We start from the raw sequence: 22,328 nt of genomic DNA, 5'->3' as shown, positions 1-22,328 counted from the left end.
TAGAATTCGTTGGTGAATCCATCTGGGCCTGGGCTTTTCTTTGTTGGAAGGTTCTTGATTACCTCCTGTATCTCACTGTAAGTTATTGGTTTATTTAGTTGATTTATTTATTCTTGGTTCAGTTTGGGCAGTTTATACTACTCTAAGAATTGATCCATTTCTGTAAAATTATTGTTTTTTACTGAGTAGAGGTTCTGGAAATAGCTCCTTATGATTGTTTGAATATCATGTGTACTTGTTGTAATTTTTCCAGTGGAGTCCCTGATTTTACGTATATGAGTCTCTTTTCTTTTTTTTGTAAGTCTTGCGAGGGGTCTGTCAATTTTATTTATTTTCTCAAAGAACCAGCTTTTAGTCTTATCTATTTATTGAATGGTCTTTCTATTTTCAATCAGATTTATCTCTTCTTTAATCTTTGTGATCTCTCTCCTCCTAGTCATTTTAGATTCTGTCATTTCTTGTTTCTCCAGTTGTTTTAGTTTCATCGTGAGGTTATTCACCTGCTCTGCTTCCATTCTTTTAATGTGAGTGCTGAGGGCAATGATCTTGCCCCTCAGTACTGCCTTAGCTGTGTCCCATAGGTTTCTTTGTGATGTATTTTCATTGTCATTGTGGCTTATGAATTCGTTGATTTCATCTTTAATTTGGTCTGTGGCCTAAGTGTTGGATAACAGTGTGGAGTTTAGCCTCCAAGAATGTTTATAGCCTCTGTGGTAACCGATGTTATTGAGGGGGTTACCTTTAATCCACTGTGATCAGATATAATACATGGGATGACGCCAATACTTTTATATTTGCTGAGGTTCTTTGTGTGGGCTATGACATGGTCTGTTTTGGAGTATGATCCATGGGCTGCTGAGAAGAAGGTGTATTGGGTCTCTGTAGGGTGGAAGATTCTGTATAGATCTGTCAGATCCATTTGGGATATGGTGTTACTTAGGTCCTCAGCTCCCTTGCTTATCCTCTGGGTGTTGGATCTGTCTCTTGGAGAGAGTGGGGTATTAAAGTCTCCCACTATGATTGTGTTTGCATCTGTCTTGTTCTGTAATTCTGTGAGAATTTGCTTGACATATGTAGGGCCTCTTTTGTTCGGTGAGTATACATTTATCACCGTGATGTCTTGATTCTGGATTTTTCCTCGTATTAAAATGTAGTGTCCTCCTTTGTTTTTTTGAGTTGATTTTAATGAAAAGTCCAGCTTGTCTGAGATCAGGATGGCTACACCTGCCATTTTAGTAGGTGCGTTTGCTTGGAAGATCTTGCTCCATCCTTTCATTCGGAGCCTGTTTTTGTCCCTTGCTGTAAGGTGGGTCTCTTGTAGACAAGAGATGCCAACTTTTTGTTTGCGGATCCATTCTGCCAGTCTGCTGCTCTTTATTGGAGAGTTTATACCATTTATATTCAAAGAGATCAAGGATAAGAGTGTTTTTTCTCCTTCCATTTTCTTGTTGGGCTGTTTTTTCCTCTTTTTTTTTTTTCTTGTCTTTAGTGAACTGCTCTTTCTGTTGGGCTCTGGCTATTGTAGTTTCTGTTTCTGTCTGTGTGTCCTGTATGATCTCTGTTGGGTGGGATTCCCCTCTTAGAATTCGCTGTAGGTGTGGTTTTTTATTCACATACTCCTTTAGATCCTCTTTGCTATGGAAAGATCTGGTTTTCCCTTCGAATGTGAACTCCAGTTTTGCTGGATATTTAATCCTAGGTTGCAAATTGTTGGCCTGTAGAACTTGGATGGTGTTCTTCCACTCACTTGGCGCTTGGTAGGTTTGTGTGGAGAGGTCTGCTTTTATTCGGATCATCTTCCCATTGTAGAAAATTTCTTTCTTCGCTTTGGCTGCATTCAGAGTTTGCTCTTTATTCTTGATATCTGAAGTCTTGAATATTATGTGCCTTGGGGTGGCTTTTCTGGGGTCTGGCCTGCCAGGTGTCCTATAGGCTTCAGTCACCTGGATGGGGTCCCTTGTGAGATTGGGGAAGTTTTCTGCAATAACTTTATTGAAAACATGATCAAGCCCTCTTCTCTGGTATTCGGCTCCTTCTTCTATTCCAATTATGCGCAGATTATATCTCTTGTCTTTGTCCATTAGTTCCTGGATTAGTCTTCCCTGAAGCTTCACCGTTTCTTGGAGTGTGGTAATTTTCTGATTGTTGTCTGCTTCATCATCCAAGAGAGAGATTCTGGATTCCATATGGTCAATTCTTTGTGCTGTGGATTCAATTGCGGAGTTTATGGATGTCAGAGAGCTATTTATGGTTGTCAGATCAGCTCTGATCGTGGAAATTTCTTCCTTTAAAGAGTTGTATTTTAAATCTATTTTTTCATGCATTTCACTTATCAGGATGTTAAGGTCTTCTTTAACAGAGGTTTGCATTGTATCCATTTTTGCTTCCATTTCTTTCTGGGCTTCCTGGATGCCCTTCAAGACTTCCACCCTAAACTCCTGGAATTGTTTTCTGATTTTGTTTCTGACGCTTTCCATCATTTCTGTTAAAATGGCCTCATTTGCTTTTTTATTCTCCATCTCCTCTTCAGTCATGCTGCTTTTTGGAGCTGGCGAGTTGGCTTGCCCTTTGATGAACTGTGTGATATTTCTTTGTGATTTTCGCATCTGGAGATCTGTGGGTGGCTTCCCTGGTTTGGTTTTGTGCTGGTTCCCGCTGGTCTGTCAGTGGGAACCTTGTGCCCTGGTGTCCTGGCTCTGGGTTTGGGTTTGGCTGTTGAACCTTGCTTCCCAATGGGTGAGCATGACCTTCTCGGTTGTTGCTGAGGTGCTCACTCTCCCTGCACTTGGGGGCCGGTAGATTCTGTGTCTTTCTCTGTGGGACAGTGTTCTGCCGCTGTGCTGTGCTGACCCTAGCATGCCTCTGTTGGGGGTTTGCTGGTCGCTGATTCAGCGTGGCGTGGAGGCTTATCTCTTCTTTGGTTCTTTTTTCCAGTCTGTATCTTGGTCAGAGGAGCTCACCTCTCAGGCAGTTCGCCTTCCTGTGTGGAGCGCTCAGGGGCTGGTGTTGTTGAGGTGCGGCCCACCCACTTGTGTGAAATGCACCAAACTGAGTGGGCACGGGCCGATGGAGAGCTCTGCCCTCCTGTGTAGGCGCGCCCACCAGAGTGGGCCCTGTTGCTGTGGCTCCGCCCACCTGAGGGGGGTACGCCTACCAGAGCGGGTGCTGTCGCCGGGGGCCCGCCCACCTGTGCTCTTTGCGACCACTACAACGGGCGCTGCAGCTGTGGCCTCGTCCACCTAAGTGGGGTACGCCTACCAGATCGAGCCCCGGGTTGTTGGGTTGTGCTTGTACCCTCCCACGAGTCCGCTGTGGGGGGCGGTATGTGTGGGGCCCAGTGGGATCAACTGTCCAGGCGCGGGTTAGTGCCCTCATACTGCGCCTCCACTGCGGGGGAGGGGGGGGGCGGGGGGGAGGGCGCATGATCAGGCCCAGGTGTCCCTACTGTGCTGGTATTGCCCACCAGCGCCTGTGATTTTAGTTGTAAAAGTCCTCGAGGTCCAGGCGCCTCAGGTGGGGCTTGCACTGCCGGCTGTCCCGGGGCCCCTGTTGGGAAGGGGGGCAGGGCTGGTTCAGGCTCCTGGGCGGCCTTGGGGCTGCTCCGCCCTTTCCCTGCTAAACTCCTGTGACTTCCCAGAGCCTGATGGGAGCTTCCCGCCTGATTTGGGGGTTCTTTTTTCCCTCAGGGTGGGGAGGAGGAGGGAGGGAGATCTAGCTTCTTTGTAGGGTTTGGATCTCTGATAGCTGGTCTCCTGTTGGGGGAGGGGGTAATGGGGGAGTCGCTGGTCCTGGATTGTGTGTGTGTCCCACGCTGCTGTTGGTCCTTCGTGGGTGGAGTGCTGTGGTATGGCGAAAGGTCGTGGTTCCCCGGCTCTCCCCTTCTGCACCACTGGGTTCTCCAGCCGCTTACACCCGTTCCCGCTGTGGACCCGAACTTCCCGTCGCCGCCGTCGCCGTGTGTCTTGGTCCGCACTCTCCCTGGTGTCCATGGAGTCCCGCTGTCTGGACTCTGCGCTCCGGGCAGTCGGTCTGCCCATCGCTAGGTCCCCTTTCCCAGCCTGGCCCTGTTCGGGCCAGGGTTGGCTGGTGGGGGGAGGGTGCCCCGTAGATTCTCTGGCTCCGTGTAGGTTTTCGGCTCTTCTTTTTTGCTCCTTTTTGTTTTCCTGCGTTTCTCCACTGCTTCTGGCTACTGGTTTTGCTGGGTTCTTGATGGGGTGTTGGGTGCTGGAGTTCCCAGCTCACTATTCAGTTGGAATGAGTCGGGTTGCCTCCCTACTGTGGCGGTGCCATCTTCCTCCCCTCTGGAAATGTACTCTTTACCTGACATGTAACCATGTAGTTTAGGGAAAATATAAATAATCTGCAGTTGATCCTGTTAATGGTTATTTAGGTTGTTTTGCATTTTCTGGAGAAAATTTTCTAAGCAGATAATCCTGTATTTGCCTAACTGAACAGCAAATGAAATGCCAGTTTTCAAAGTTTAATTTCAGACCTTTTGCTGTGCATTATGTATTATGTACTTAAAATTTCTTTACATGTGGAAATTGGTTTGCTTTTTTCTATTGGTTTAAAACAATTTTACCTATAAAATGAACTTGCAGACCCTTTACAATTCTGTAAGCACGCTTAGGGCTGTAGTAATTGGAATTGGAATTACTAGACATTGGAATTTTGTAATCTCACTTTAATTACCTCTAGAACTCAGGTCAAGGACATAATGCATTAATCTCTCCATTAAGATACTTAGTGTTGACTGTTGAACTAGCTATGTGGGCAGGGTAGATGGAATGAATAGAAGTGGTGTAAATGAATACAAAATTTTCTTCACTGGTCAGAACTATTGATGATTTGTAATGTGGGTTCTATCTGTAAAAGGAAAGTAGGTCAGAGAAGGATATTTCAAGAGCTCTCTTGAAAGACTTCATTAAGTTGATGAGGCTTGATCTGTGCTTGAAGTGATAGACTTCCAATTAAATAAGAAAAGTGTACATTGGCTTAATTGAGAGAAAAAGGCATATAGGTCTAATGAACATATACTCTTGGAATAAAAGAATTAAATGGCTCTATTGAACTTGTATTAGGATAATGTTGGAAGCAATCTGAGAGGCCTAGTTTGGGGAAAGAAGGTATAGATATGTGCAATGATGTAAAAATGAATCAAGAGGTCTGGGAATATGGCCTAGTGGCAAGAGTGCTTGCCTCATATTCATGAAGCCCTGGGTTCGATTCCCCAGCACCACATATATAGAAAATGGCCAGAAGTGGCGCTGTGGCTCAAGTGGCAGAGTGCTAGCCTTGAGCAAAAAGGAAGCCAGGGACAGTGCTCAGGCCCTGAGACCAAGGCCCAGGACTGGCCAAAAAAAAAAAAAAAAAAAAAAGAATCAAGAGCCAAGATGCTACAGAAAGCTTGGAAGCTGGGAATTAATACAAATCTTTACTCTTTAACAGCAATGTAAACCCATGTAGTCGTTTAGGCTTCTTTTGCTTACTATTTTTAATTTCCATTACTGAGATAGGAAATGGCATTTTTCATACCTCAGGAGTTCTGTATTGCCTAATATAAAAATGCTGTAAGAAAATCTCCTGGGTACATTTGTCATTAATTTGTTCATTGTCATATCAATTCATAAGTACCTAGGGAAGCTTTGGTTTGGTTTTTGCCAGTCCTGGGGCTTGAACTCAGGGCCTGAGCACTGTCCCTGGCTTCTTTTTGCTCAATGCTAGCACTCTAGCATTTGAGCCACAGTGCCACTTTCAGCTTTTTCTATATATGTGGTGCTGAGGAATTGAACCCAGGGCTTCATGTATACGAGGCGAGCACTTTGCCACTAGGCCATATTCCCAGCCCTACTTCGGGAAGCTTTAAACTCATTGATAAACTTGTTGATCATTTCTAGAATTATTAGTCAATTTCATTACCTAATTGAGATCAGGTGGAATAGAGTGAGCTTTGTTTTAGGGACAATGCAAGGAAGTAAGTTTGATTTGGGGAAAACATGTACTGCCAGATTTGGGTAAAGAATATTGATAATAATGGAGATAATAAGATGTTGATGACCTTGGGATGGTTTAGGATATTTGACTTTTTATAAAAGCTCAAAGTTATAAAAGAATCTGGAAAACTGGATTTATTTTCCATCTCCACAGGAGACAGCCTGTAATACAGTATCTGGTTATCCTTTCTCTCTGGACTCTAGTAATACTGAGAGGTTAGTTTCTGTGATGCGATTCTAGTATTTTCTTTTTAGCTCTTGGAACCTGTTGTAATTATGCAAGTTGCATGATATGTTGCATTTGTGAAGTAATGATTTGATATGTAAATCTTCTATGGATTTAAAGTTAGACTGATAAGTGGTAGAGGATTTTCCTAGCACATTCAAGGCCCTGACTGGGTTTGATTCTCAGCACCACAAACAACAGCAATAATAATAATAATGCTTTCTTGTCATCTTCAATAGATTCCGATTGATGGTAAAGGCAATTTTTCTACCGTTGGGGGAATAATACCATTATTTTCCCTGATGATAAATGTATTCACTAGACAAAGGTTTAGAATAACATTTACTTGTGATTGGTTGGTTTCTAGGAGAAAACAATGTACAAATATTGAGTAAAAGTATGGTTGAGCCACTGAGATACAGGAATCTGTTTTGCATTAGTCATCAACAGTGGAAAAGCACTAGGTATTCACATGTGCTGATGGTTTATTTTATTGTATCAAATAACTTGGATACAATAGTGGCATGAATTGTTAAGGGAGGTTTTCCTTAAGAATTTAGTAAATGATGACTATTACTGAACACTTATGTTTAAGGCACTTCATACGCATTAATCCTTAACATTTTGCCGGATTTCTGATGTGTAAGTAGCAACAGTTTTACCATGTAACTTGAAATAGAATGAGGATTTTTACCTAGGTCTTTTGGGTATCAGACCACATATTTTTACTAGACTATTAAAGCCAGTAAGTAAATATGTAAAGAAAGAATCCACTTGCTCTGTTCTAGTATTGAAAGTACTATCCAAACACGAAAGAAACTCAGATGTTGAGAATGATTCAGGCTGCTTTGGAGTGGAGCATTAAGAAAAAGATTTCTGGAGAAAGGCATCATCACCTTAAAGGATGGCAGTGTGAAGGTGACAATGTATGAGTTCTTGAGTATAGAAAAGAGGGAGCAATGTTATTTCTTGCTCTTATTCCCTGGGAAATTATGTCCTTAACCAGAAAATTATTAGGTATCTGTTATTTGTTAAAACTTGTTTTATGACCTAGAATATAATTTATATTTTGAGAAAATCTTTGGCCTAAATTAATTAGAATATGTTTATGCAGCTTTGTTAAGTACATTTGCAATGCCATTTAATTTTGTTTTGGGATCTGTCTGCATTTATGTCTAGTGGTTGTTTTTTGTTTTTTGTTCCAGTTCTGGAGCTTGAACTCAGGGCCTGGGTACTGTCTGTTAGCTTTTTCACTCTACCACTTGAGCGCAAGTGGCTTTTTAGTGATTAATTGGAGGTAAACATTTCGTTGACTTTCCTGCCTGGGCTGGCTTCGAGCCTCCATCCTCAGCTCTCAACCTCCTCAGTAGCTAGGATCACAGGCATGAGCCACCAGCACCCAATTGTTCTTATTGTAGTTCTTTAACTTTGTTGTTTAACATTCATTCTTATTGTAGTTCTCTAAGCTTGTGCTTTAACATTTCATTGTGAAGGAGAAGTGAAAAAGAGAACAACAAAAACAAACAAAACCAGTCTAGCAATCTAACACTCTGCCAAATAAGAATGGGGACTCATCAGGGAGGAGCACAAAGGCACATTATATGTGCCTCTGATCATATAAAATAATATTTATTGAAATTAACACCAGGAAATGGAAAAAGAAAGCAGGGGAATAGAGAAGAAAGGTTATATAATCACAGATAAAAAGAAAGTAGAATGGAGGAGTACATTTAGTCAGAGAAGAGGTGATTAAAACTGAATATTAAAAGGTGTGTTTAAAAAAAAGGTGTGTTGCGGCTCACAGTGGCTACAAGTAAAAGGAACAGGAAAAGAAATCAAGAAAGAAATTCCCATATCAAACCAAAAAAGACAAAGACAAAAACAATATTTACTTTGTCATAGGGAAGGAGGGTGGCTGCCTTTATTCCCTAGAACAATTTTTTTGTGTTGTGTTTTGTTTTGTTTTAAACTGAACTGGTTAGGCCAGTAGGGTTGTCTCATTGGCTGGCTGAGTTTGGGTCTAAACTGGCCCCTGTACAGAAAAATAAAACTTGAAGTTTTGTTTGCAAGTTAGGCTAGGGGATAGGTGCCTAAACGTACATCCTCCTGTTTCCATCTTCACATGACCTGATGTCTTGCACATCTCCTGGGTCCCCACAGCTGACCATCTATTCACTAGACATGAGCAGTTCTCAAGTCAGACTGCAGTTCTGGGCTCTGATTTGCTGAGTCTTTGTAATCATACCACTTAGGTACAGGCTGAGATTCCCAAGGTGCACCAGTGGCTAGTGGAAGGGTTGTACTAGTCATCAGGACTCTTCTCTTTTGACTTGAGGGTGGTTTCTGTGTTGCAGTGCAGTTGGTTGGCTGGTCCCCAAGGCAGAGCTGGTTAGTGCTGCTGCAGCTGCCTTAACTGGGTACTCCATTATGTGCTACTCTTTGCCCACTGATTAGTGTCCTCTTCTGTGCCCACTAGTGTATTGTGAGGTGCTGATGGAAACAGGCCTTTGTACTACCAGTCCTGACTTCTTGGTTCTAATGGAGAAAGTGTTCACTTTGGTGTGGCTGTGAGGAAAGATGCTGGGACTGTTGCTCAGTTGCCCTCATTTCCCTTTATCCATTTGTTCCTTTTAAATTCTTTCAGTTTTTATACTTGAACTACAGTTTGGAAAATAAGATTTTTCTCAGTTTTTTGGTTACTGTTGATTCTATGATAGACCATATGGGTGGGTCATGTGACTTTGTTGCTTTCCTTGACTTTTGGTTCTACTTTCTGGGACTCTGTGTAGAGAAATGGTTGAGGACTTGGATTTTAGAGGCAGAGGCCTGCTTGGATTCTGTTGTAGTCAATTTCTAGCTTTATAACCACACAAAACTATTACTTCATAGCTTTCTTTTTGGTTCTGCTGTTTTATAGTCTTCTGTTCTTGTTTCATGGGTGCAGTACCTGTGTGTGCATGCCAGTACTGGGGCTTGAAACCAGGATCTGGGTGCTGTCCCTTAGCTTTATTGCTCAAAGCTAGCACTCTACTATTTGAGCTTGAGCCATAGATCTACTTACAGATTTTTTTTTTTGTTTGGAAATAATTTTTATTTAAAAATGTGAAGGGAGGGGGTAGGTGTGTGGGTTTGTGGTACAGTGCTTGCCTAGCATATAGGAAGCCCTGGGTTCAATTCCTCAGTACCACATAAACAGAAAAATCCAGAAGTGGTACTGTGGTTCAAGTGGTTGAGTGTCAGCCATGAGCAAAAAGAAACTCAAGGGCAGTGTCTAGGCCCAGAGTTCTAGCCCCAAGACTGCCCCCACACACACACACAAAAAGTGAAGTGAGGAATATATGGGAGGGTGAAGACAATGGTAATAGAGGGTGAATATAATTGAAACAAGTATGTGGCGGTATGTATATATGCTATATATGTATATATACTTATGCCAGTATTGGCGCTTTTCTCAAATACATGAATATCCTCAAATATATTATTAATATTTTTTGGTGAGTTTTTGTTTGCTCAGTGCTAGTGCTCTGCAACTCTGTACTTCCAAACTTTGTGCTACTTACTTGTCTGCCTGAAGAGTTCTGAGCTGCAATTCTAGGACCTTAGCCTCTCCAATAGCTAGGGTTATTACAGGTGTGAGCCACTGATGCCCTGTTAGTACTGGAATTTGAACCCAGGGCTTTACTGCTTGTTCAATTTACCCACTACTACTAGAGCCATACCTCCAGCCCTGAATTTTGTTTTGTTTTCATTCCTAGTATTTGAAGTAAAAGCCTGGGCACTGTTCCTGGGCTTCATTTGCTCAAGGCTAACACTCTACTACTTGAGCCACAGTACCCGTTCAGGTTTTCTGATGGTTAACTAGAGATAAGTGTTTCACATTTTCCTGCTTTGGCTTGCTTCAAACCATGATCCTCATATCTCAGCCTCCTGAGTAGCTAGGATTACATGAGCCATCAGAACTTGGTTTGACTATTTGATTTTTAATTGCAGTGTCTCCTCACCCCCCAGCAATGATTTAAAATGTGTCTGTTGTTTGGGGTCCAATACCTGCCTCCAATACCTCCACCAGGACAGAATATAAACTTTCCAGGGGCACAAATGTTTATCTATTTTCCTTTGTTCCCAAATGCCATCTGATATGTGCCCTGAACAAACTCTTATATGAAGTAGGTACTCACTATGTATATGAATGCAGGCATCAGTGTAAGTAAAGAAGAAAGGAAATTGGGTGAGGAGTTGGAAACTGAAGAGGGGTAAATGTGATGGTACCAAGTTTCTCAATTGTATCTCATCCTAATAAGATCATTTAGAACCCACTTGACCACTACCCCATACCCTCTGTTCCTTAGGAAATCCCCACATAAAACAAATTTGTTTTTTGGTGCTGGTTCTGGGGCTTGAACTCAATGCCTGGGTGCCATCCCTGAGCTCAAGGCTAGCACTCTACTACTTGAGTCACAGATGTACTTCCAGATTTCTTAGTGCTTATTTGGAGACAGAGTCTCATGGACTTCTTGCCTGGGCTGGCTTCGAACTGCCAGCCTCAGATCTCAGTCTCCCGAGTAGGTAGGATTTCAGGTGTGAGGCATCGGCGCCTAGATTAGCTTCAGTTATTCTTCAGGCAAGGTCTGGTGTTCCATTTAGCCGAGACCAGCCTGCCTGAGAATGTGACCCTCTTACCTATGCACATTAGCGCACACGACTCATTAGTTGAGATGGGAGGTCTAGCTGTCTGCCCCCGTTGGCCTGGGACTGCCATCCTCCCAATCTCTACCTCTTCAGTAGCTGGCATTACATTCGTGGCCACTTACAGATTTTTTAATTAAATTTTGTGCAATTAAATGTTGTGCAAAGGGTGGGTACAGTTACATAATAAGGTAGTGAGCACATTTCTTGTGATATCTTACACCCTCATTTTTCTTTCCCTTCCCTAGTTCAGGTAGGCATATATACAATATCCAGTGGACCAAAATCATATACAGTAACCACATAGGGTACACCAAAAGAAATTTACCTATAACATTAAACGTAACAACAATAGAATCCTTCTGTGTCCTTCTCTTGAAGTTGTTTTTGCTTATCCTCATCTTATATAATCATGTGTACATAGCTGTTGAGCTATTGTGATCCTCTAATAGGTTAGATCTATCCTAGACCTTTTTATGTTTGTTTAGTAGTTGTTTGGTTTTAGGTACATAATGTAAAGTCATTGACCCAAACATGTAGAAATACCATTTGAAAAGAAGTTTGTTATTTTGCAGACCTGGTCTCTACTGTTTCTCTCCCCTCCACCCCCCCCCCAACAGTCATATATCAAGGAAACCATGCCCCTTTGTTCTGTGTGTTCTAGGCTTGTCTAGTTGAACATTATTTGTTCAAGCTCTGACCACTTCCCTGCGAATACCAATATTTTATCATTTCTAATCGCTATGTGGTATTACATTGTGTACAGGTTCCACATTTTTTTTTTATCCATTCATCTATAGTGGAGCATCTGGGTTGTGTCCATATTTTGGCTATTGTGAATTGTGCAACTATAAACATGGATGTGCAGATGTCTTTATGATATCCTGAGACCTATATTATTCAGGATAGATGCCTAGGAGTGGTATGGCTGGGTCATAGGGTATGTCTATGCTGAGCTTTTTGAGGAACCGCCATACTGTTCTCCGAAGTGGTTTTACTAGTTTGCACTCCCACCAACAGTGAAGAAGGGTTCCTCTTTCCCTGCATTCCCTCCAGCATTTGTTGTTGCCTGAGTTCAGAATAGGCCATTCTAACTGGAGTGAGGTGGTATCACAGGGTTGTTACTTGCATTTCCTTTGCTGACTTACAGATTTTTGATGGTAAATTGTAGATAGTCTCAGAGCCATTCTTGCCTGTGCAAGCTTTGAACTGTTATCCTCAAATCTCAGCCTCCTGGTGCCTGGCTTCAAAAGCATGTATTTCTTGTAGGAAATTGAATGAGAGGAGAAACGATGTTAAAACCTTATCCCAAGACTTTTTTTTTTTTTTTTTTTTTTTGCCAGTCCTGGGCCTAGGACTCGGCCTGAGCACTGTCCCTGGCTTTTTTGCTCAAGGCTAGCACTCTGCCACTTGAGCCATAGCGCCACTTCTGGCCATTTTCTGTATATGTGGTGTTGGGGAATCAAACCCAGGGCTTCATGTATGTGAGGCAAGCACTCTTGCCACTAGGCCATATTCCCAGCCCTATCCCAAGACTTTTTGAAGTGAAGTATGACATGTGATTCTAGACTAGCTCATTAGGTTGCCACTGACTTCTGCCTCAAGATGGAGGGAAAACAGCCCCTGTATTAAAGTCACCATGGAAGAGGATAGTCCCTGTATTCACCATGGAGGAGGGTGGTCTACATATTCATGTCACTATGGAAGAAGGCTGTTCCTTGTATTCATGTCACCATGGAAGGAAGACAGCCCCTGTATTTGTGTGACCATCAAGGAAGGACTAGCCCTGTATTTGTGTCACCATGGAAAGAGGATGCTCCCCCTGTACTCATGTTATCATGGAGAAGGATGATCCATGTATTCATGTTACCATGAAAGAGGAATGTCCTTGTAGTCATGAAACCATGGCGAATTACAGTTTCCTCATGCACTGCAGCTGCAGAGTTACAGAATGACTGTTTCACTGCTGGCATATTCGTTCTATATATCCATTTCAAGTGCACTGCTTTTCTTAGTTTGTCTACAATTTTTGTTCCAAGTTCAGTCATCATGAATACCCCTGTTTCTTACTGAACTTTCTGCTGCCCAGTATAGTCTCTGTTTCTTAGTTATTGTTCCAAAAAATCTGGTTATACTAGGTCATAGTTAGTTTTGGTCCACTTTTGATTTGTCCCCACCTAAACTGTGAATAGGCTGTCTGCAATACAATTTTTCTAGTTCTATTCAAGTATCTTAGGTGCTGGAGATGAAGGGAAGACTTGGTAGCAGTGAAGTAATAGATTTGAGGTGGGAAAAGCCTAAGCAGTAAGGAGCTAGTGTTGATGGTATTTCCCTTTTGTACTTGAGGGGCAGGCAGAGCTAACATATAATGTAGTCTCTCATTTAATATGCTGGTTTGCCCTTCAAAGAGTATTTCAAGCAAATAGCGCAGATTTGATATTGTAAAACAAAACTAGCTAGGCAATTCTTCTTTGTTTTGATGCTATTTAGTTACCATGACTTTAGTGGCATGATATGACAAAGACCACTGTATTCATTTTTTGTTACTATAATTCAATTCCTGAGGCTAAGTAACTTAATAAAGAAATGCTGTTTTAGTTAACAGCCCTAGAGGCTCTAGTGCATGCTGCTGGCATCCATTTGCAGTAAGACCACCTGTAGGCACTGCGAAGTCAGGTACACATGTTGAGGTAAGAGATCACATTGTCAGGAAGCCAGAAAACTACAAAGGGCTCAAGCTGAGACTTGATAACAAGCTTCTTTAGCAAGAAGCTAACATCCTATAAGATCGACTTTAATCTCTTTTTTTTCTTTTTTTTTCTTCTTTTTTTTTTTTTGGTGCTGCTCTTGGGTCTTGAAATCAGGGCCTGGGCACTGTCCCTGAGCTTTTGTGCTCAAGGCTAGTCCTCTGTACTTCCATTTCTGGCTCTTAGGTGGTTAATTGGTGATCAGAGTCTCAAGGACTTTCCTTCCCAGGCTGACTTCAAACCATGGTCCTCAGATGTCAGCCTCCTGAGTAGCTAGAATTACAGATGTGAGCTGTCAGCCCATCACTTGGGCCTCATTTTAATCCCTTTTGAGAGCATACCTTTAGTGACCTAATGGATCTCCATCTAGTAAGCCTCACTTTTTTTTTTTTTTGTCAGTCTTGGTACTTGAACTCTGGGCCTGGGTACTGTACCTGAGCAGCTTTTGCTCAAGCTACCACTTTACCACTTGAGCCACAGCTCTACTTCTGACTTTTTTGGTCATTTATTAGAAATAAAAGAGTCTCATGGACTTTCCTTCCCTGGCTGGCTTTGAATGGCAGTCCTCAGATCTCAGCCTCCTGAGTAGCTAGGATTATGGGCTTGAGCCACTGGCATCCAGCTAAGCCTCATTTCTTAAAGTTACCATCACTTCACCACTATTAAACTGGTGGTGAAGCTCTCAGCACAGGAACTCTAGGGTGTCAAACTCAAACTCTGTCCAAAACATAGGAACCGCTAATGTAGAAATCAGCAGTCTTAGGTTTTTACCTGCATACATGGAAGCAACTGTTCTGAAAGCCTTCACCTTCTTCATCAGATAAATTTTTAAAATATTGCATAAAATAGTTCCTCAGCTACTGTATGTCTGTAAAACCTTGTGATTTGTGTACTGAAAAATTAAGTAATTTTCCAACAGATGATCAAAACAAAAAGCTATTGTATACATTAACACAAAATTCCAGCTATAGATATAAAAAAGTCAGAAACAAGAATGGCTTAAGAACAGGGAAATTTTGTAGTGTTGTTGTATCTCCTTCAAACTTGTTTTATTTGATTGTGAATGGTTTTTCTGATTTATAGGCATAACCTTTTTTCCCAACTGCATATAAGTGAAGTATTACATTATTGAGGGGTTTTTTTTGTGTTACATCATTCTAACTGTGATATTGAAGTTTGCAATGTGTTTCATCTTGCATGCTTTTTAAAAGTCATACTTAATTATTCAAATAGTTAACTAACTTGGGCTTCTTTTATTTTTTAGGATTTAAGTGCCCTGTATGCTCAAAATTTGTACCCTCAGATGAAATGGATTTACATCTTGTGATGTGTTTAACAAAGCCAAGAATAACCTATAATGGTAAGGACAGTGCCATATATTCTGTCTGTCTGTCTATGTATCTATCTGTCTATTTTGGTACAGTATTAGGGCTTGAACTTAGGTACTTGTACTTGCTCAGTTTGCTTGCTCAGCTGGTATTCAGCTATCCCTCTAGCCTGGCTTTTTTTTTCCTGGTTATTTTGGAACTGGGCTGGCTTTGAACTGTGATCCTCCTGGTATCAGCCTCTTCAGTAGCTAGCTCAGCTGGTACTCAGATACCCCTCTAGCCAGGCTTTTTTTTTTCCTGGTTATTTTGGAACTGGGCTGGCTTTGAACTGTGATCCTCCTGATCTCAGACTCTTCAGTAGCTAGGATTATAAGCATGAGTCATCAGCACCTGCTTAGAGTAATAATTTAAATTACAGTTGCCTTATATTTTGTAAGTTTCAAGTAAAAAAAAAGAGAAGAGTAGTTGGGCTTGTTTTCAGGTTGATTTTATTTATAGACAGCCTCACCCAAACTAGGGTGAATTTCAGAAATTTGAATGTAAGTTATCAACTTGGAGTTTCTGATTTATTCTCACAGAAATATTTCAGATATTGGTTTGGTTTTCAAACTAGCTCACAATTTTTCATTCATTCATTCATGTTAGCACCAAAATTTGAACTCAAGGCCACACTCATACTGGACTGGCTTGCTCACTGGTGCCCTACCACTGTGCCACACCTAATTGGAAATGGAGTCTCACAGACTTTTGCCAGGGCTAGCTTCAAACCATGATCCTGCGGATTCAAGCTCCTGAGCTACCCACCCCTGGCTACAACTTTTTTTTTTTAATAATCCATAATATGTCTTAGTACTCAAGTCCAGGTATCCAGAGAAGAAAATTGGCTGGGTTTGTGGCAGTCCTAGGCAGCTGGATTAGCAAAGGATCAGGAGGGAGGTCTAGGACAGTTAAGGTGAGAAAGATTCCTGAACAGTATGAGCATTGTTGTCTGTTGCTGTTATTTTGACAAAATGAAAAAATTTTAGGCCACCACAATGAGTGTTGTCAACATCAGTGCTCTTAACTTGGGGCCTGCCTATGTCATGTACTTCTCCTCTTTCATATACTTTTTGTTTAGCTTATCGATCTGGTAAGTGCTTTTTCTGAACTGAATGCGAGTTTTGTAAGTATAGAATCTTGTTCAGCATCTTTCAAAATGTTTAGGACAAACCAAAGTATGAATGAATATTATTAGCAAATTAGTGTTGGTTGTATTGATCTTCAAACTACGTTGGATTATAGTGTATTTTATGTGATTTAAAGTTCAGCTTTTACATGATAATTCTGTAATTAAAGGCAGTAAAATTGACCATTTTTGTTTTGGGGATGCTGGAGATCAAAACCAAGACTTTATGCATGCTAAGTTTAGCAAGAACTCTTATTACTGAACTACATTCCTGCCCTGTAAGGCTTATAACTTCATTAAATCTTTGTCTTATTTTTTGCTGGTACTGTGTGTAGGCCATGTGCAACTTAAAGCTGTCATCTGAGTTAAATTTTAAACTCATTCAGTGAATCAAAACAGACTTGTTCAGTGTCATAAAAAGTGGCCAGAGCCACTTTGACTATTCACTTTGTCAAAGAGTCATATTTGATTAAAAGGCAACTTTTTCTGCAGTGACACTGAGGAAAAGGACAGTGCAGCTTTAGCTTTTTCTTCTCATGGATTGTATTAGGCAGTGATCACCTTAACACCATTTGTTTGTACAGGCTTCTAGTGAATCAGATTCCTGAACGCACGTTTTTACAAAAGACATATTTTCTCCTGTTGTAGATATAACCTGACCTTCCAGATAGTTAGGGTTCTTAGGTTTTAGGTTACAGACTTTCTGCCTTATATGTTACATTCTCTGGTCTTCACCTCTTGCCCAGAAATTTTAGTCTTTTCAATTTTAAGATACTTTTTAAAAACTGGAGTGTGTCTTAAAATTGAAGATTAAATAAAACAACAAGGTAAGCCAAGTTCAGGCTGGGAATATGGCCTAGTGGCAAGAGCGCTTGCCTTCTATACATGAAGCCCTAGGTTCGATTCCCCAGCACCACATACATAGAAAATAGCCGCAAGTGGTGCTGTGGCTCAAGTGGCAGAGTGCTGGCCTTGAGCAAAAAGAAGTCAGGGACAGTGCTCAGGCCCTGAGTCCAAGCCCCAGGACTGGCAAAAAAAAAGGTAAGCCAAGTTCAGAGAGACAACTAGCACATGTTTTTTCTCATATGTGGAAGCTAGATCTAAATTATACCAGGACATGATAAATTTTACAGGACTCTAGGCATTTACACACAGTGAGGCCAAAGGAGAAGATACTCTTAGAGGAAGAACACAAAGGTGCAATGTCTATGTGCCTCTGATCATATAAAATAACATTTATCAATAAACTTCAGGAAATGGGGGAAAAATGGGCTAAAGGTGTGTAGTTCAGTTGTAGTACACTTTCTTAGCATATGTGAGGCTCTGTCCAAACTTGAGTACTGCAAAACAAAAGCAAAAGGAAACAAGCCAACCAGTTATGTTTCATAGCACCAAGGGCAGTTGTAAAGAAATCAGTCACAGCTGGGCACCGGAGACACACCTGTAATCCTAGCTATTCAGGAGACTAAGATCTGGAGGATTGTGGTTCGAAGCTAGTCTGGGCAGGAAAGTCCATGAGACTCTTATCTCCAATAAACTACTTTAAAAAGCTGGAAGTGATGCTGTGGCTCAAGTGGTAGAGCACTCACCTTGAGCAAAAGAAGCTCAGGGACAGTGCCCAGGCCAGAGTTTAAGCCCCAGGACCAGAAAAAAAAAAATCAGTTCACCTTGCCTGGGAAATGTGAACTTTGCCTTCTATAGATTTTTTAGTACCTCTCTTTGTCCCCCTCTATCTTTTTCTATGTCTCTGTCTTTCATTTTGTTTTTGCACTGGTGGTTTCTGTACTAGAATATTAACTTAAACATGGGTCCCTAATTGCAGTTTTAAGTGACTTCATAAGCATGGCATTTATTATAAGGCAACACTGAAGTGAAGAGCTATTTTTTATACCACAAATTGACTACTGACAGTGGACTGAAGATAGCAGAAAGTGTTAAGTTCCTAATTCTATATTACAGAAACTTTTACCAAGTAAAATGAAACCCACAATTCCTCTGGAATAATACAGTTTTCATTAAAGATTAACTTGTGTTGAAAATACATATATATAAAAATGAGATCCATTTAGATTTACGATTCCTAAGAAATTGTGTACGTGTGTTCATACATGTGTGCTAGTTCTAGGGCTTAAACTCAGGACCTGGGTGCTTTTTCTGCCTTTTGCTTTTCTGCTCCAGGCTAGCACTGTACTGGATAGCTCTTCTGGCATTTTGGTGGGTAATTGGAGATAAGAGTCTCATGAACTTTCCTGCCCTGGCTGGCTTCAAACCATGATCCTCAGGTCTCTATTTCATGAGTAGCTAGGATAGTATAGACATGAGCCATTGGCTCTTGGCTTGTAAGAATTTAAAAATTACTACAAATATGTTTTTAAATCATTATTATAAAAGGATGAGTAGAAAGAAGAGAAAAAAGCAAAAGATTTAGAAAGGGCTTGAATTAAATTCTTTAGACTTTAGACATTGGATTAAAATTTTAGTTAATAGGTTAGGCAGCTAATTAGAGATGTAAAGAGAATTAGCAAGAGCAGTACATAGCATGGAGGCAGGAGTGACAGCATCTACCATACATGTAATAATCTTAAAAAAAGACGTAGCAGAGGCAGAAATAACAAATGGTAGGTTTGTTTTTTGTTTTTGTTTTTTTTTTTTGTCAGTTGGGCTTGAATTCAGGGCCTTGGCACTATCCCTGATCTATTTTTTTCTCAAGACTAGAGTTCAACTACCTTGCACCACAAGCTCCACTTTTGTTTTTTGGTGGTTAGTTGGAATAAGAGTCAGACTTTCCTGCCCAGGCTGGCTTTGAAACTCTATCCTCAGATCCCAGTTTCCTGGGTTTCTAGGGTTACAGGCGCAAGCCACCAGTGCCCAGCCCAGAACTGGGAAAAGTTAGAATTCTCAGGTTGAAAGAGCTCAGTGATCCTCCCACAAATAAATCCATATGAAGAAACACCACACATCAAATATCAAAGAAAAAGAGAAGAATGGTAAAATAGCACCCACAATAATAATTTATCCTGTTTCATTTGTGCTAACATTTCTAAAAGTCTTCTTGTTTTAAGGAGTAATTTGGAATTACTTTATAATAATTAGTTTATGTTTTAATGTAACAAATTTCTAATGGATTAGAAATTATTATGTAAGAAATTTTGCATTGTTATATAGCCTCACAAGTCATCATTTCATAAGCCCATTTTATATGGCATGCAATCTAGTTTTACTGCCCTTTTGCAAACATAGTTGCCCAAAATGGTACTGATGTGTTTAAAATGTTATATGAGTGTAGTAGTACTTTGTACAAAGTACAAGCTTTTGAGTTACAAGCTTTTGAGTTCAGCTTTCTGGATTCAGATTCCAAATCAATGGCTTGTGTGGTTTTGGACTTGGATTTCTCTTCTGCAAAAGTGGCAGGAGAAGTGGTCCCCTTCTTTCTTCATAGAAGTACTTAAGACAATCAAATGAAAATATCATGCATAGAACTTGGTTTGTCTTCAATTTTTGCACTCCTGGGGATCAAGCCCAGGAATAGGCTACATCCCCAGCCCATTTGTGCATTTTTGAAATTTTCTTTCCTTTTTTTTTTTTTTGCCCGTCCTGGGGTTTCAACTAAGGGCCTGGGCATGCTATCCGTGAGCTTCTTTTACTCAAGGCTAGCACTCTACCACTTGAGCCACAGCACTACTTCTGGCTTTTTCTGTTTATGTGGTACTGAGGAATCTAACTGAGGGCATGTATGCTAGGCAAGCACCCTACCACTGAGGCACATTCCCAGCCCCTTTCATGCATTTTAAAAGAATTCAAAGATACAGTTTCAAATTTCTAAGGAGCAAAGTTTCACATTTATGAAAAGTTCTTCCCTTTCACAAAATAGCTTATACAGTAACATATAAAATATATTTACTTATGCATTTAACTTAGTTCTTGAAGATGAATAAGGTTTAGAAAAGGAGGGCAAGTTTAGGATTAACTAGTTGGGGGAGAATTGAAGGCGACATTAGGCTGTATAATGAAGTTCTTTGAAAATCAGTTTGGGATTAGTCTACATTAGAATACATAAATATTTGTAAGTAAAGCAGAAAAGATGACCATGTAAATAGTATAGTACTTTACATTGGTGTACAGTAATTTATAAGGGCTAGATGATATACTGGAAAAAGGAAAGATACTGATGTAATAGGTATAGCAAAGAAGGGACTTAGCTGAGTTTAGACCCCTGAAAATGACTGGCAGTGGAGGGACTTGATTTGGGGCTAAAGAAACTATCAAGGAGTGCCTAGCTGCTGTAAATGTTGTGCCAGGAACATAATCTTACCAAATGTGAAAATTACGAATTGCCATTTAGGGGGAACAGTAAATATTTTGTGAAGAATATTAGGAATATTGCCTGTGAATATTTTTCTGTAACCACTTACTGTTTGTACAAAACTTAATAGCAGGCTGGGAATGTGGCTTAGCAGTAGAGTGCTTGCCTAGCATGCAGAAAGCCCTGGGTTCAATTCCTCAGCACCACAGAAACAGAAAAGGTTGGATGTGGTGCTGTGGCTCAAGAGGTAGAGCGCTAGCCTTAAACAAAAAGAAGCCAGGGACAGTGCTCAGGCCCTGACTCCAAGCCCCAGGACTGGCCAAAAAAAAAAAAAAAAACCCTGAGTAGCATGTACCCTTTAAATAGCATGTCCCAAGAGTCCTTTCTCTTGCCCTTGAAGAAGTCTTGGGAGTGCTTCTGAGTGGTTCAGTTTTAGAAAACAAAAATAATAACTTCTGAGGAGAATTGTATTTAACTTTTTTGTGTGTGTGTGCTAGTACTGGGCCTTGAATTCAGGGCCTGGGCACTGTCCTTGAGTTTTTGTGCTCAAGGCCAGTGCGCTTACCACATTGAGCCACAGTGCCATTCTAGCTTTTGGTAGTTAGTTGGAGATAAATCACATGGACTTTTCCTGCCTGGGCTATCTTTATACCATGGTCCTCAGATTTCAGCCTCCTGAGTAGCTAGAATTATAGGGGGTGAGCCACTGCCCAACTCTTGTATTTAACTCTTAATATTTTAAGTGTGTTAAAGTACTAGAAAATTCATAAAGAAAAATATTCTAGGCATTCCCATTCCTTTATAGTACATTTGTACTGATTCATAATATGTTATTATACTGATTTATTATACATTTATACAGATTTTGGAATTTCCAGGTTCTTGGCCTTAGTAGTAATTCTGTCTCCTTTTATCTTAATCCTTTAAACTCTCTTTATTAACATTCCTCTCCAAGTTTGTGCTTTCCCTTGTGTTGCTTTTCAGTATAGGAGACATTTATAAAAACTAAGTTTTTGACACCCAGCCCTCAGATCTTGGTTTCTAAATATCCTTTGTGGTAAAATGGCTGGTTCTGTGGGGGGAGCAGCTGATTGACTGTAGGACTAGGACCGGGAAAATCAAGATGAGCCAGGAGCATCCTGCTGTCTGAAAGGGCATCCAAAAACCGAAGGATGTAGGCATGTCAAAGGAACACTGGAACCAAGCCAGAGGAGCTCCCATTGGCCAAAGTTGGAGCCATTTGAGCAAAAACATAGTAGTGGATTACAACCCAAAGTATAAAATAAGTAGACCTAGTCCTTACTGATAAAATGAACCAGCCAATGAACCTATACAAAAAGAGCATAGCCTGTATCCTTATTCCTAAGAAGAAACCACATTCCTTTGAATTATTTCAAATTACAGCAATTTTCACTTGGTATAAAGGGATTTTCCTTCCTAAATTTTCTAAGATCTTGTATGAGCACCTCTCTGGTTTTATACATATACTCTTCAGTATGTCTATAATTTGAACCCCATGGTCCTAGTTTACTATCAATATCACAATACTGGATAAAAGGGACTTAGGGGCTAAGAGTTGTTTTTGTAAACCCCAGCAAAAAAGCTAGTATAATTTTGTCTTCCCACGGGTTCTAGAGTGTGAGTTAACTTTTTAAGTTTTACATTGGGGAATTCTTAGTGAGGACTCCTATTAACAGTCTTACTTTAATTTCAGATATTTTATGTTTATTACACTGTCAGCAGAGTATATACAAGTGAATATAGGTATATTTTATTTAACCTAAGGCTCCACCAGACTATATTTGTTTTTTTGTTTGTTTTTGCCAGTCCTGGGGCTTGGACTCAGGGCCTGAGCACTGTCCCTGGCTTCTTTTTGCTCA

The 22,328-nt window shown here is 40.7% G+C and overlaps 1 protein-coding gene across 2 annotated transcripts in view; it reads left to right on the top strand.

Annotated features, from left to right (window-relative positions):
* Positions 1–22,328, top strand: part of Znrf2 (zinc and ring finger 2) — an 82,420-nt gene that overhangs the window by 26,263 nt on the left and 33,829 nt on the right. For both annotated transcript variants that reach the window (XM_048339541.1, XM_048339542.1), the window contains exon 2: positions 14,917–15,012. In XM_048339541.1, the coding sequence (XP_048195498.1) occupies positions 14,917–15,012 (96 nt within the window). The remainder of the gene's footprint in view (positions 1–14,916; positions 15,013–22,328) is intronic.

The sequence above is a fragment of the Perognathus longimembris genome, chromosome 2, assembly GCF_023159225.1.
Source record: "Perognathus longimembris pacificus isolate PPM17 chromosome 2, ASM2315922v1, whole genome shotgun sequence".
Classification (NCBI taxonomy): Eukaryota; Metazoa; Chordata; class Mammalia; order Rodentia; family Heteromyidae; genus Perognathus; species Perognathus longimembris.
Note: the sequence above shows the minus strand (reverse complement) of the source record. Positions and strands in the feature narration are given on the sequence as shown.